Genomic DNA, 14,453 nt, shown 5'->3' on the forward strand with positions numbered 1-14,453 from the left:
TGGATGGAACTTTCTGTTAATACCAGTTATATTCTGCTGGATGATGGTGCTGTTCAGTTTTTCTGTATCCTTGCTGATTTTCTTTCTGATTGTTCTGCATGAGAGATGAGTTGTTGAAATCTCCGGCTATATGTAAAGGTTTGCCAATTCGTTCACTTCTCTGGACTTTTGCTTCATATATTGTGGCTTTGTTATTTGGTGCGTTCACATTTAGGATTGCTTTGTTTTCTAGGTGGATTCACTTGTTTATCATTATGTAATGTCCCTCTCTGTCTTTGGTAGGTGTTATGTTTTGTTTTTTGGCTTTTGGTTTTTTCTTTGAAATTGACTTTGTCTGATATTAATACAGCCATTCCTGTTTTTCTTTGATTAATGTTTGCACGTTAAACCTTTTTCCATTCTTTTACATTCATCCTACCTGTATCTTTGTATTTGGACAAGTTTCTTGATGATTGCCGATACTTGAGTCATGTTTTTAATTTATTCTACTTATTTCTTTTAGTTGGTGTGTATAGGCCATTTATGATTAATATATTTTGTTATATTGGAGTTCAAGTCTGCTGTTTTATTTTTGGTTTTCTGATGTGGTTTTTGTTTTGTTTTTTATTCTGAGTTCTTTTTCTGGCCTTTTCATGGGGCTTACTTGAATATTTTTTAGAATTAAATTTTGATATTCCATAATGGTTTTCAGTATATCCCTTTGTGTTAGCTTTTTCAGTGGTTGCTCTAGATATCACGTGTACAAAACTTGTACTGGTTGATTCTGTCATTTTACCACTTTGAATAAAGTATAGAAATCTTACTTCTCTTTATATCCCTTTATCCTCTGCCATTTATAATTGTTTTCAAATATTTCCTCTCCCTCATTTAGATCTAGCCTCATCACACAGTGTTAAAGTTTTGCTTCAACTGTTAAATAAATTAGAAAACTCAAAAGGAGAAAGAAGGCCTGTTGTACTTACCCGTTTTTATTTTTTTATTTTATTTTTTTTAAAGATTTCATTTATTTATTTGACAGAGAAAGAGAGATCACAAGTAGGCCGAGAGTCAGACAGAGAGAGAGGAGGAAGCAGGCTCCCTGCTGAGCAGAAAGCCCAATGTGGGCCTCGATGTGGGGCTCGATCTCTGGACCCTGAGATCATGACCTGAGCCGAAGGCATCGGCTTAATCCACTGAGCCACCCAGGCGCCCCTTTACCCCTATTTTTACTTACTGTGTCCTTTCATCCTTCCTGATCTTTCCAGGTTCTTTTTTACATTATTTCTTTTCTGTTTAGAGAACAACTTTTAACCGTTTGTTTGTTTGTTTGTTTGTTTGTTTAGGGTTGGTCTCTTGGCAACGAATTCTCTTATTTTTCCTTCATCTAAGAATGTTTTGATTACGCTTTCATTCCCCGAAGGCTGGTTAGAGGATTCTGTATTAACAGTTCTTTTTCTTGAACAGTTTTGTGCCAACTCCTTCCGGCCTCCTTTTCTGAGGAGAAATTCCTCTTATTTGAATAGTTTTTCCCTGTAGGCAAGGTGTTGTTTTGCTTATTACTCTCAATGGATTAATTTGGGGTCTTCTATTTCTTTCTGAAGTTTTCTGTTTTTTTGGTTTGTTTCAGATTTGTTCGTAATTGCTCATTTGAAGCATTTTAAATTCATGGTGGTTTTCAAATCTGTCAGGAAATTCTATCTTCTTGGTCTTGGCATGTGTTGATTGTCTTTTCGTTAAGTTGCGGTTCTTGGTCTAATAAGTGATTTTAGATTGCAACCTGGACATTTTCATATTATGTTATGAGACTGTAGATGTTATTTACACCTATTGTTTTACCTAACTTTTTCTGACACTGCTGTATCAGGGAAATGGGGGGGAGGGGTCACAATCAGATGAAAGTAGAAGTCCCACCCAGCCTCTGTTGACACCTGAATGGGGCTCATTACCGCTGAGTTGTGATGGAAGCTGTCCGTGTGAACTCCAGTAACATTGTGGTGGGAGTGACCTTGTCTTGAGTCTGCAAGTCTTCCTCTGACACCACCCCAGTGCCCCGTTACTTCCGGGTGGGGATCACACACTTCCTCTGTAATCTCTGCTTACTGAGTGGGAGTCCTGTTACTGATTGGCAGGGATGAAAATTCCAGCTCCCTAATTGGCCTCTGTTACACCCTAATGGAGGTGTAGAGTACTTCATTCCAGCTTCCCAAGGGTGGAAGCCTAGGCTTTTGCTTGCCTGGCTAGGTCTGGGATCCGGCCTTTCCTGAGGTGCATGACTAGAGTAGAGTGTTGTCTGGAAATTCCGTCTTGCTAGTCTCCTTCTTTCTTGGTCCTCTGGCTAGAGAGAGCAAGCTTTTGTTGGGTTTTTGTGTGCCCATGGTGTTTCTCGGGTTTTGGCTTCTTTGACCTTGAGTCTGGATTTATGAAGGAGAAAGAAAACCTAGAAGGTGTACCACCTTGTCTAGGTTCCCTGGTTGACCTTCCTTTCTCTATACTTTTCAAAGTCCTGTCTTTGTTAAATGTCTAAAGCCAGGATTTTTAGTTCTCCATAGCACTCTGTTTTCCTGTGAGTGAAAGCCTAGCTGTCACTTTAAATTATTTTAATTGAGATAGTGGATTTGGATTTTGTATGTATAATGTTGCCAGCTTTTACAATAGCTGGTTATAAATCTGGGTATTTATCTCCTGGGTAATTGGTTCATCTTCAACTTTATTTTAAGCATCAGAAAGGACGCTGTGTTCTTTTTAGCCCCTCTCCTGCTCCCTTTCATCTGCTAATTGTTAGCATTTTTACTCAGAGCAACTTACTAAATCAATATGTGCTTAAAGGAAACTGTACTATTTCAGCTAATTAAATAAAATCCTATAAAAAATGTCAGCACTTCGAATTCCATATCTCCCTTTGGTGACCTGTTATTTGTTTCTCCTTTCTGCCTAGCTTAAATTCATTTTTGCTTTGTCTGCAGACATCCCATCAGCTCTGTGTTCTATGGGAGGAAAGAAAACAACTAGAAAGTGCTTTCCTATCTGTGTCTTTCTAGGCTCACAGTGTGAGTTCCCAGTAATCAAGGACAGTGTCTTCTTTCTGTCCCCCACAGCTGCTAGCACAGAATGAGTTCTTGGTGTAAATATTTGTGAATGAACAACAACTGCATAAATCCTAAAAGATAACCATCTTCTCTTCTTTATTTTTTATTTTTTTTAAAGATTTTATTTATTCATTTGACAGAGATCACAAGCAGGCAGAGAGGCAGGGGGCGGGGTGGGGGGGAAGCAGGCTCCCCGCTGAGCAGAGAGCCCAATGCAGGGCTTGATCCCAGGACCCTGGGATCATAACCTGAGCCGAAGGTAGAGGCTTTAACCCACTGAGCCATCCAGGCGCCCCTCTTCTTTATTTTGTAATTTTTTATTTTACTTTATGTTTTTTAAAGATTTTTTTAAAAATTTATTTGACAGAGAACAAGTAGGCAAAGTGGCAGGCAGAGGAGGTGGGGAAAAGGAGGCCAAGCAGGGAGCCCTTGGGATCATGACCTGAGCCGAAGGCAGATGCTTAACCAACTGAGCCACCCAGGTGCCCCTTATTTATTTTTTAAAGTTTATTTTATTTTATTGTTTTAGTGATGTCTGCACCCAGCGTGGGGCTTGAACTCACAACCCTGAGATCAAGAGTCTCATGGTTTTCTGTCTGAGCCAGCCAGGAGCCCCAGCCTTCTAAAGGCTGCACAGTACCTTCCTTGAATTTTGTATGTCCGTATTGGATAGTGAATATGTGTATTGTAAGACACTCTTTTTTTGACTATCTAGTGTTAAGACCTTTGACTGTATAAATACTGGTTAAGCGTAGGTGTTAATACTGACTTTAGATAGCACTGCTGACAGAGAACGCACATGTGGGCAAAACAATGTTAATGAGACAGGGTGAGAATTCTAGTAGAAGACCAAGTAAATGACTGTTCACAGTAAGGCAGCGTGTCATAAATTTTCTTGTCTTAAAAAATTCATGAGTATCTCTGATGTTTTCACAGCCCCTCAAGGACAAAAAGAATACCCATACACCGGTGAAGAAGTTCAGTTCAGATAACTTTGGGTGCTGCTCAGTTTCTCAGACTTCAGAGGCAGAGTGGATATTTCACTCTGATTCCTCTTTCACCTTGATTTTCTCCCGCTATTTCTTTTATCACAGAAATTGCCAGAAACCCAGCCTCACACAAATATGGCATCACTGAAAGGAGTGTAGCAGTTTTAATGTAGAGACAGAGAGGGAGCTGGTATTTCACCCAGAGTTCAACAGAAAATGCTGGGTTTCACTAAAAAATGTAAAATATCTTGCAGCGCTCTGTGAGCTTGCCATTGTGCCCTGGAGTACTTCAGTGCAGGGCCTAGGAGCTGGGGCCCTGTGGGCTGCAGTCGTGGTGGGTGGGAGGGGATCGCTCCTGGAGATGGTGCTGTTTTGGAGCAGGGTGAGAACAGAGAAAAGCAAAGTCGTAGGAGCATTGATGAGGGCTGAGCAGGTGGTTAAGAATGAGCCATCAATGGGGCACCCGCGTGGCTCAGTCTGTCAAGCATCCAACTTTTGGTTTTGGCTCTGGTCGAGACCTCAGGATTGTGAGATGGAGACTTGCGTGGGGCTTTGCACTCAGCGTGGTGTTTGCTTGAGATTCTTGGCCTTTCCCTCTGCTTCCCCCACAACTCACATGCGTGAGCTCACTCTCCCTCTCAAATAAATAAATTACATCTTTAAAAAAAAAAAAAAGCGAGCTGTAATCTTAACTACATAAGCCATCTGTCTTTAACCAGTTCATCTTAGTGTTGACTTTTTTGATTTTCACCAATTCATATGCATAGTATTTTTGTTTTTCTTGAATACTTTCGTCATACTTTTAATGTAAAAGTAAAAATTGAATATGAAACTCTGATGTTGGTGTAGAGGATAACTTAATAGTCTCAGATTCTCTTGTTACTTGTACTATTATATTAGCTCTTTTAAAAATAACACTGGAATCTGTTTTTCTGAGTATCATTTTTGAGTCAATCAGAAGAAGGTCTTGTGTTTTTCTCCCAATGTAGAACAAATCACCTGCTGCAGTTACCGAATCAGAGACAAGTAAATTTGATAGTACCGGATATGATAAGGACTTAGTGGAAGCTTTGGAAAGAGATATAATTTCTCAGAATCCCAATGTTCGATGGTAAGTTATAGCACAGCAAGATAACTGATGCTGATAATGCTTTTAGGAAAAGTAACGGGAACCATTACTTTCAGTAAATGCACTGAAGATCATCAGCCCTTGAGGCTGGAATGAGAGTGCATGCAATGTAAGCCCAGCACTTGGTTCCGGCTATACCAGACTTTTGTCTGAGATCTTCATTTAATAAAATAACAAACAGTAAATAAGTTTCTTCTATTAAATAAAAAAAATCTCCTAAAGATCACAGACATCTCATCTTCTTTTTGGGACATCCTCTAATGCTGAAATGGCATGGATTCTTAGGCATGTGTGTTGTTTGCTTTTGTTTTTTGTTCCTATGTAAGCTCTGTGCCCAAGTGGGACTTGAACTCAACCCCTATGCAGATCGGGAGTTGCAATGCTCTAGCAACTGAGCCAGCCAGATGCCCCATTGTTATGTGTTATCTATAGGTTTATCCCATGCATGTTGCTTTTATTTTCTGTAACTTTGAGCAGTGGTTCTCAGCTTGACTTACTGTATCTAATCAAAGAACTGTAATTATCACACTGAGTTCTAAAAGCTCCCTTTCAAAAAAAATTAAATTAAAAAAGAGGCCCTCTTTCCCACAAAATTAATTCTGCTATATATTTTCATTAAAATCTTAATGATTTTTAGGTATGACTTTGGGGATATTTTAAAAATATTTTTTGGTATTTTGTATTTATATAGTCAACATGTATTTTCATGAAAATGCCACATGTACCAGTAATAGTAGCAGTAAGAGTTTTCTGGTGGTTGGTGGTAACTTCATAGTCTCTGTGATACTCTTTATCCTTGGTGTCTACATTTTAATAGGGTCGGGGGCAAAGCAGCAATATTGTAGCCTTGTCTCTGCTTTATGCCCTTTTTATTCTTACTTTTTAAAAAAGATTTTACTTATTTATTTGACAGAGACACAGCGAGAGAGGGACACAAGCAGGGGGAGTGGGAGAGGGAGAAGCAGGCTTCCCGCTGAGCTGAGAGCCTGATGCAGGGCTCAATCCCAGGACTCTGAGCTGAAGGCAGACAGTTAACTGTCTGAGCCGCCCCTCTTTTTTTTTTTTTTTTTTTAAATGGGCTCATTGTTTGTAAATCATGGGGTTTATGAAAATGAGCATCACAAGGGCAGGAATTTAAAATGAGATGGTATGATAAATACTTAAGAGTGGGCCTATAGACCAGTGGTGTCATTCACCAAGTTGGAAATCATTATTGCCAGGAATTGAAGATTCAGGTTGTGCTGCACGTGTCCTGGCTGGTGTGGCAGGCCTCCTCCCTGTGTGCGAGTTCACTCATGCCAGGCGTGGGGCTTCGCAGTCTGGCAGCTGTGGAAAACGGTGTTTCTGTGTTTTGCAAGAGTGCCTACAGCTAAATATGTGATCTAAGAGGGTGTTGATAAAATATATCCTCTTTCAGGGATGATATCGCTGATTTAGTAGAAGCTAAAAAGTTGCTGAAGGAAGCTGTGGTGTTACCAATGTGGATGCCAGAATTCTTTAAGGGCATTAGGAGACCATGGAAAGTAAGTTTATTACTGTTAATAGTGTTGACAAAGTGAACGGCAAGTACTTTGCTATAGAAAACCAGTATTTATCTTATTCAGGGAAGTGAGGGGAAAGAATAAGTAAGGCAAATTTTATTTTATTTATTTTTTAAGGAAAATTTTGAAGTAAAAGATACGTTACTCCATGTTTTATTTAGACGAAAAGCTATTGCAAGGTTCCCAGAGTAAGAAATAGGTACAGTGTGACCTTTGGAAAGTTGATTTAGAATGAGCTTGTATTTGCAAATATGAACAAGTCGCTTAATGCAGAACTACTCCATTGGGTGTATCTGCTACAGAACTTGTATCCTCTACTTCTTGCTGTTTTCCTTAAGAAATTGGGACCTATCTGTCTGTATTGAATGAATACCTTTTTAAAAAGTCATAAGTTGATCTAAAAAGAGACTGAAAAAAACTTTCTTGGACATAGAAAATGTGGTCATGGCTAACTCTGTACTTATTATTAAAAATTCTTAAAATATTAAATGATAAGCAAGCCACAAAATTCTGGACATTCTTTGAGTACAACTATGTAACAAAAAAAAACCAATCTGTTTGACCTAAAGACTAGCAGGAAATGTATCCAAATACTATTGGTACCTGTGTTAGGGTGTAATTATTACAATGTCAGTATTATAACATTGTTTTTTTCTCATTTCTGAGTTCCACATTTTTAATAATGTAGTTACCTTTTGTAATGAAAAAAAATAACTTGGTGATAAAGTATCCTTTTGCTTACTTTTATTTTTCTTAATATTTTATGTTAGTTGAAAATTAATTCTTAGTAATGGAATTCTTATGAATTAGAACAGTGGCAGGTAAATCTTTCAGTTACGTTATTATTTTCCCCGACAGGGAGTGTTGATGGTTGGCCCACCCGGCACAGGAAAGACCCTCCTTGCTAAGGCAGTAGCTACAGAATGCAAGACAACGTTCTTCAATGTGTCTTCATCAACTCTGACTTCCAAATACAGAGGGGAGTCTGAGAAGCTTGTTCGTCTTCTGTTCGAAATGGTGAATGTTTGAGACCACTCTAATGATTCTTTACCTCTAAAAGGGGTGGAAGTGAGTCGTAACCATCTCCAGTGTGTAGAATAGCTGGGCTGGATGATACTGTGCCCAGAGTGTGATTCCCGTGCCCTCAAAGCTAGAACCTACATGAGTAACTGGAGTTTTTCTGTGTCTCCTTTCCTCCAGAGGAGGAGCCATCTCTGTTGGCTTATGGGCATGCTCATATTATGGGATCTGCCTTCCTAATCTTTTCTAGGCGTTTGAAATTATTATGTTTTTTAAATCAGTAGGCTTATATATATGATAAGTGCAGTGTTGTAACAGTAATATGAGATGGTGAAAATCAAGTAGTTGTGGAAGTTAGATCACCTCCAATCTATTAACTATGCTAAATACCTTAAGTTTAATGATCCAGACTTTGGATTGTTCCTCTTTTTCTTATGACTTTGAGTTTCTTTTTTCCCTTCTTCAACTCCCACTAATCTGAGTATCAGTAGAAGGAATTATAATTTAACAAGTTCGTAGTAGAGTGGATTAAATTCAACAGCTTTTTAGACTTCAGACTCTGTTAAGCTTCACTGATTATTTCAGTCTTGCCTCATTTAAGAAATAATGTAGTTACATGTATCAGGACAGAGCTATGCTTATTATATGGACAGGGACTTGCATGCTTAACTTTAAAGACTTCACTGTGGACAACGCCTTAGATGACCGTGTTAATATGACGCTAGATCTTACTTCCTGGACTCCGAATAAAATAAGACAAGTAAATGATAACCCTTACGATTTAAGGTTATCCGTTTTCTGTAAAGGTTTCTCCCCGTTTGAATTCCCATTTTCTCCTTCAAGTTTGATAATTCATATGGCAGGATGCAAATTCCAACAGGTTCTTAATAGTTTATCAGAAATTTATACTGTAGTAGGGGAATCTGTAGTTTATACTGTAGTAGTGGAGAACCTCTTAGATTAGTTTGAAATATTAGTTTGCCCTTTGCTTCAGGGGAAGGAGAATTACATTGCCAGGATTCCAGAATACTCAGGCTTAAGGAGAATTACATTGCCAGGATTCCAGAATACTCGGGCTTTTAAAAAATGTGACGTAAATAGAATGAACGGCTAAGTTTGGGGTCTTTAGGGTCTGGTGGCCCGGCTTCAGATCCCACCTCCGTCATCTCTTTCCTAGCTGGGTAACTCTGGGCAAATTCCTTTGCTGTTCCTCAGTTTATCTGTGAGAGGATGACTATAATACAGGAGCTGCCTCTGTAATGTTCGGACGGCGCAACGGGCTAATGCTTGTGAATTGCTTACTGTAGAGCCTGACTCATAGGGGCTAATTGGTAGTAGCTGTTCAGTTTCAGGATTATTTGATATATTTTCTAATGGAGAGTTTATATTTTTAAAAAATGGCCCTTTTTTTCTGTGCCAGGAAGCATCTTACAAAATCCTAATTTACATCATTTTTTATGGTGAGGTTTATGAAGGCTTATCAAACAGCTTGTTTTTTACTGGCTTCCCTGATGTTAACCATCTTTAAGTGCCTGCTTTTCTGGAATCTGCTACTTTGAGTTGCCTGCTGCTGAGTAGTGGGGCTGAGTAGTGGGGCTGAATCACTGGCTAGTTGGAGCTTCTGCCTTTGGGACTTCTGATTAGGGCTCATATTTAAAACTCAAATTAAAACTGGTTTAATGTTTCCCCCCCGTTCATCATATGGACTCTTCCTGGAGTGAAGAGTAGTGCCTCTCACATCTTGTTTTGTCTGCTCTGTAGATGACTTGCCTCTCCCCCAGGACCCAGCCCCACTCCCCCGAATCTCTCAAAGCAAACATATTTCAGGTGTCTTTTTTCTTTTTTCTTTTCTTTTTCTTTTTCAAGGCCTGTATTTTTATTTTAGATTTTTTTTTTTTTTTTTAATTTGTCAGAGAGAGAGAGTGCGCGCGCACACAGGCAGACAGAGTGGCAGGCAGAGGGAGAAGCAGGCTCCCTGCCAAGCAAGGAGCCCTATATGGGACTCGATCCCAGGATGCTGGGATCATGACCCGAGCCGAAGGCAGCTGCTTAACCAACTGAGCCACCCAGGCGTCCCAAGGCCTGTATTTTTAATAATGCCACTTAAATACAAATCTTTCCAGGATTTTTCTCATTACATGGTAGCAAACACATAACCAAAACTTAATGGTGTAATTTTTGTTGTATTGTCAAGAACTTTCATTTTCAAGTGTCAGAAACCTAATCAAGTAAGTTTAAACCAAAGAGTAATATATTGGATTATGCAGCTAGGAATTTTCAGAATCTATTTTAGCTTTTTAGGCCTGGCAGGATCTAACAGTTTAGATGTTTTGGGGGATTTCTCTTTGACCTTTGCCTGTTTACCTCTGGGTTGGCTTTGATTTTGTGTGGTGGCTCTGATAGCCATCAGTGCCTTAAGCCTTGTTTTTATTGTCTTTATGGTAATCTCTGAGAAATTAGCCCTCGTTGGATATTTCATTTAAAAATAATTAACTATGGAGGCACGTGGGTGATTCATTCTGTTAGGCATCAACTCTCGATTTTGGCTCAGGTCATGAACTCAGAGTTGTGAGATCGAGCCCCACTCTGGGCTCCGTGCTCAGAGGGAGAGTCTGTTCTCTCCCTCGCTGTCCTCCTCTCGTCCTCTGTCCCTCCCCTCACTCATGCTCTCTCACTGTAAAATAAATAAATCTTTAAAAATAAAATGATTATGAACTTCTTTAGTTACTATAATAAATGTATTGTCAAAAGAAAAATGGCAACTTAATTAGGATTTCTTAGAAAGAATCTATGATTTTATTTAAGGTAATGATTCTCTGTAACCAATTTTTTTTTTAAAGATTTTATTTATTTATTTGACAGAGAGAGAGATCACAAGTAGGCAGAGAGAGAGGAGGAAGCAGGCTCCCTGCGGAGCAGAGAGCCCGATGCGGGGCTCGATCCCAGGACCCTGAGATCATGACCTGAGCCGAAGGCAGCGGCTTAATCCACTGAGCCACCCAGGCGACCCTAACCAATTTTTTTTTTAGAACTGTAGAACACTTACCAATATCTGTAAGTGTTTTCCCACCACTGTTGACTTATTATAGCATATAAGGTAATTCTGTATTTATATCACTCATGAATAAATAAATACTGCCAGTTAAAATACTGCCATATCATATTGAAGTCTAGGATGAGTTTCCATTCAAAGCTGTCTTTTACCTGCTCCAGTTTATCTTCTCCCAATGCTGGGATGAGAGAGAGATGCGTGGTATGGCAGGCTCCTGGGCTCTTTTCTAATTGTTACCGATTATTTTTTAAATGAAATAAAAACCTGATGTTACATGGTTTCTTTATTTAGGCTCGATTTTACTCTCCAGCTACCATATTTATCGATGAGATAGATTCCATTTGTAGTCGCAGAGGGACTTCTGAAGAGCACGAAGCAAGCAGAAGGGTGAAAGCCGAGCTGCTGGTTCAAATGGATGGTATGTGTATGTCTGTGCGTTGACCAGGCTCTACTCCTAGGGCTAAGCCACACAGCTCCTGCCGACAAGAGAGAGCTGGGCTGGCAAGGAGGTCCTGGAGATTGACTGTATTGTGGGGACATGCCAGAAATAATGGCTGTTCACAGAGCACTCATGGGCATATGCTCGGATTTCTTATTTTCAGCAATGAAATTGAAATAAATGTAAATAAATTTGCCTGAGGGATATGTATGTTTTTGAAAAATTTTAAGAAATTGGTATGTAGTTAAACTAGGCTGGTCTTTTGATTAAATCTATTTTGCGTCCTACTTTTTGCATATTAAAACTTATTTTTCTTAGGCCACAAATTCATATACGTACCATTTAGCTTTAGAAGTCTTAGGGAGGCTTAACAGTTACACAACCTTGCAGTTGAGTGCTAAATATGTGATGATCTTTAAGTAGTTGAGCTTTATTTTTCTATACTCTGACTTCCTGTCTTTTTACATTCTCCTCTCCCTTTTTTTTAGGTGTTGGAGGTGCTTCTGAAAATGATGACCCTTCCAAAATGGTTATGGTTCTGGCAGCTACTAATTTTCCCTGGGATATTGATGAGGCATTAAGACGACGTCTTGAAAAAAGAATCTATATTCCATTACCATCAGGTTATCTGCATTTGAATCTTGTCTGAAAGCTCATGTTAACTCTTAGGTAGTTTTGCTTAGAGATTTTAAAATTTGGTAGTAATTAATTTAATTTCCTTTAAAGAGACAAATGTAGGTTGTCCTTCCTTATATTAACTGGTTCCAGAAAATTTTTTTTCTGAAAGCCTTGGTACCAGAAAATTAAAAAAAAAAAAAAAAAAAAAAGATATATTTATTTGAGACAGAGCGAGCGAGCAAGTGCACAAGCCAGGGGAGAGGGAGAAGCAGACTCTCTGCCAAGCAGGGAGCCTAGTGTGGGGCTCAGTCCCAGGACCCCAAGACCATGATCTGAGCTGAAGGCAGATACTCAGCTGACTGAGCCACCTGGTACCAGGAAATTTTAAATTTAGAAGGGCTCTTAAATTTTTAAGCAAATGAGCTCTAAGAATTGGAAAACAACTTCTCATACAAAGTAGATTTGAGAAAAAAATAACAGTATGTTTATGTTGAAGGCTTACATTTTTAAATTTGTTTCCATCATTAGCAAAAGGCAGGGAGGAGCTATTACGAATAAGTCTACGTGAACTGGAATTGGCCGATGATGTTGACCTTGCAAGCATAGCAGAAAATATGGAAGGGTATTCAGGTGCAGACATTACCAATGTGTGCAGGTATGAATTATTTTGAAAGCGTAGGGTATGTGGGTATAAACTTTTGTTATGATGTTTTTATGCTGAATTAATAAAATGGGTGAAGAATAAAGACCCACATTAGAATTTCTACTGAGAGATAAGAGTTTTGGTATTAAGTTTGTGGTAAGGAGCTGGTAAGAATTTGGGTATCTTGCATGTCATTGAACAGTCTGCAGTGCTTTTGAAAGCTACAAGTTCAAGAAGCTCATGTTAGAACAATTGGTATAATATAGAAAATGAGTAATTTTCTTGGATTAAAAAAATGTTGGTGTACTTCTTCAGTATTTTTCCTAAGAAGTATGAAATGGATTGGGCATACTCCAGGGGAGTACAATCCCATTTTCAGTGCAGGTGTCTTAAATATGACAGGAACAGGAGTAAAAAAGAAAAAAAACAGTCTCTAATCCAGTTGATTCAAGTAGGTTTTGTCCTTTTAGTTCATATGTTTATTAGCAAGGTACTCACTGTAAAGTATACCACGCAGGCTTGTTGTGAGCATCAGTGAGAACATGTGGATGGAAGGCAGCTATAGGGTGCTGTCCCTTTGCATAAATGGTGGCTGTTATTAAAGCTGAAACTTGATGAAAGGAGAGGTCCTTGAGTCTAAGTTTCTTCTTTAAAAACAAAAAAATGCCGAAAAACAAGACAAAACTAATAAAGAAGGGAAAGCTGAAACACGCTAACTTGACCATTTAGTTTTTCCAGCCCATGTAGAAAATGGTTTTTCAGCCATCTGGTTCTCTCCTGTCTCTTTGATGTTTATTCTTTCTTTTATTGGACACGTACAATGAAATTCAATTGCTAGCTTTTTTTTTTTTTTTAAGATTTTATTTATTTATTTGACAGACAGATCACAAGTAGGCAGAGAGGCAGGCAGAGAGACAGGGGGAAGCAAGCTCCCTGCTGAACAGAGAGCCCAATGCGGAGCTCAATCCCAGGACCCTGAGATCATGACCTGAGCTGAAGGCAGAGGCTTAACCCACTGAGCCACCCAGGTGCCTCAATTGCTAGCTTCTTTATTACACCCTTTTACTTTTTCTTGGCTTCCTACTCAGTATCAATTATTTAAATTGATTAATATCCTTAATTCATCATGGAATATTTAACAGCTAAAAAATATCTCGGAACAGGCCTTATATTCTGATAAGAGTCTATGCAGTACTAAGTGTGTATAGGGGGTAATTATAAAATAACACGTTCTGAAAAGATTTTCTGTTCATAGGTTTTTATTCAATCAAAATAACACTTTTAATTTAAAACCTAGGGATGCATCTTTGATGGCAATGAGAAGGCGCATTGAAGGTTTGACGCCAGAAGAGATCAGAAATCTTTCAAGAGAGGAAATGCACATGCCTACAACTATGGAGGACTTTGAAATGGCTTTAAAAAAGGTCTCTAAGTCCGTTTCTGCTGCAGACATTGAAAGATACGAGAAGTGGATATTTGAGTTTGGATCATGCTAAATTCTCACATGTAAACTGTGAGAAACCTGCCTTAAGTGTTTGATTAATAATTAAATGTAGTATTTCATTGCACTGAGTGCTATATTTTTTTAAACTTTGATAATGGTCAAATTTTAAAAAAAGTATGATTCTGAATAAAGGCAAGTTTTTAAAGCTGCAAACATGTGTTTTACTTTAGCATGACCCGATTTTCTCTTTCACGACCATGTTGTGTTGCAGCACAGGGGTGACTACTTAGCTTGGAAAAGTGTCTTTACATGCACTTCTAAGTACAACATATTCTCTTCCACTGTCCAGCTGCTGTTCCTTCTAGGGAGTAAGACTGGCTCTAGCACCTTGGATGCCAGTGGATAACTGAAAATTCCCAAACGTTTTTACAGAAGCAGCCAGTTGATGCACAAACTACGGCCCTGGTGTGCCTTCCTGCTTGGGGTTACAGTAGCTTCCCTCCCCTTCCTGGG

At 38.9% G+C, this 14,453-nt stretch overlaps 1 protein-coding gene across 6 annotated transcripts in view; it reads left to right on the forward strand.

Moving 5' to 3' along the window:
* The window catches only part of KATNA1 (katanin catalytic subunit A1), a 52,129-nt gene extending 37,980 nt beyond the window's left edge, over positions 1 to 14,149 (forward strand). For all 6 annotated transcript variants that reach the window (XM_046005898.1, XM_046005894.1, XM_046005895.1 and 3 more), the window contains 7 exons: positions 5,044 to 5,165; positions 6,601 to 6,706; positions 7,583 to 7,741; positions 11,088 to 11,214; positions 11,724 to 11,858; positions 12,382 to 12,508; positions 13,794 to 14,149. In XM_046005898.1, coding sequence (XP_045861854.1) covers positions 5,044 to 5,165; positions 6,601 to 6,706; positions 7,583 to 7,741; positions 11,088 to 11,214; positions 11,724 to 11,858; positions 12,382 to 12,508; positions 13,794 to 13,992 — 975 coding nt within the window. In that variant the 3' untranslated portion in view covers positions 13,993 to 14,149. The remainder of the gene's footprint in view (positions 1 to 5,043; positions 5,166 to 6,600; positions 6,707 to 7,582; positions 7,742 to 11,087; positions 11,215 to 11,723; positions 11,859 to 12,381; positions 12,509 to 13,793) is intronic.
* Positions 14,150 to 14,453: the final 304 nt, after the last annotated feature.

Source organism: Meles meles, chromosome 5, assembly GCF_922984935.1.
Source record: "Meles meles chromosome 5, mMelMel3.1 paternal haplotype, whole genome shotgun sequence".
In the NCBI taxonomy this organism is placed as follows: Eukaryota; Metazoa; Chordata; class Mammalia; order Carnivora; family Mustelidae; genus Meles; species Meles meles.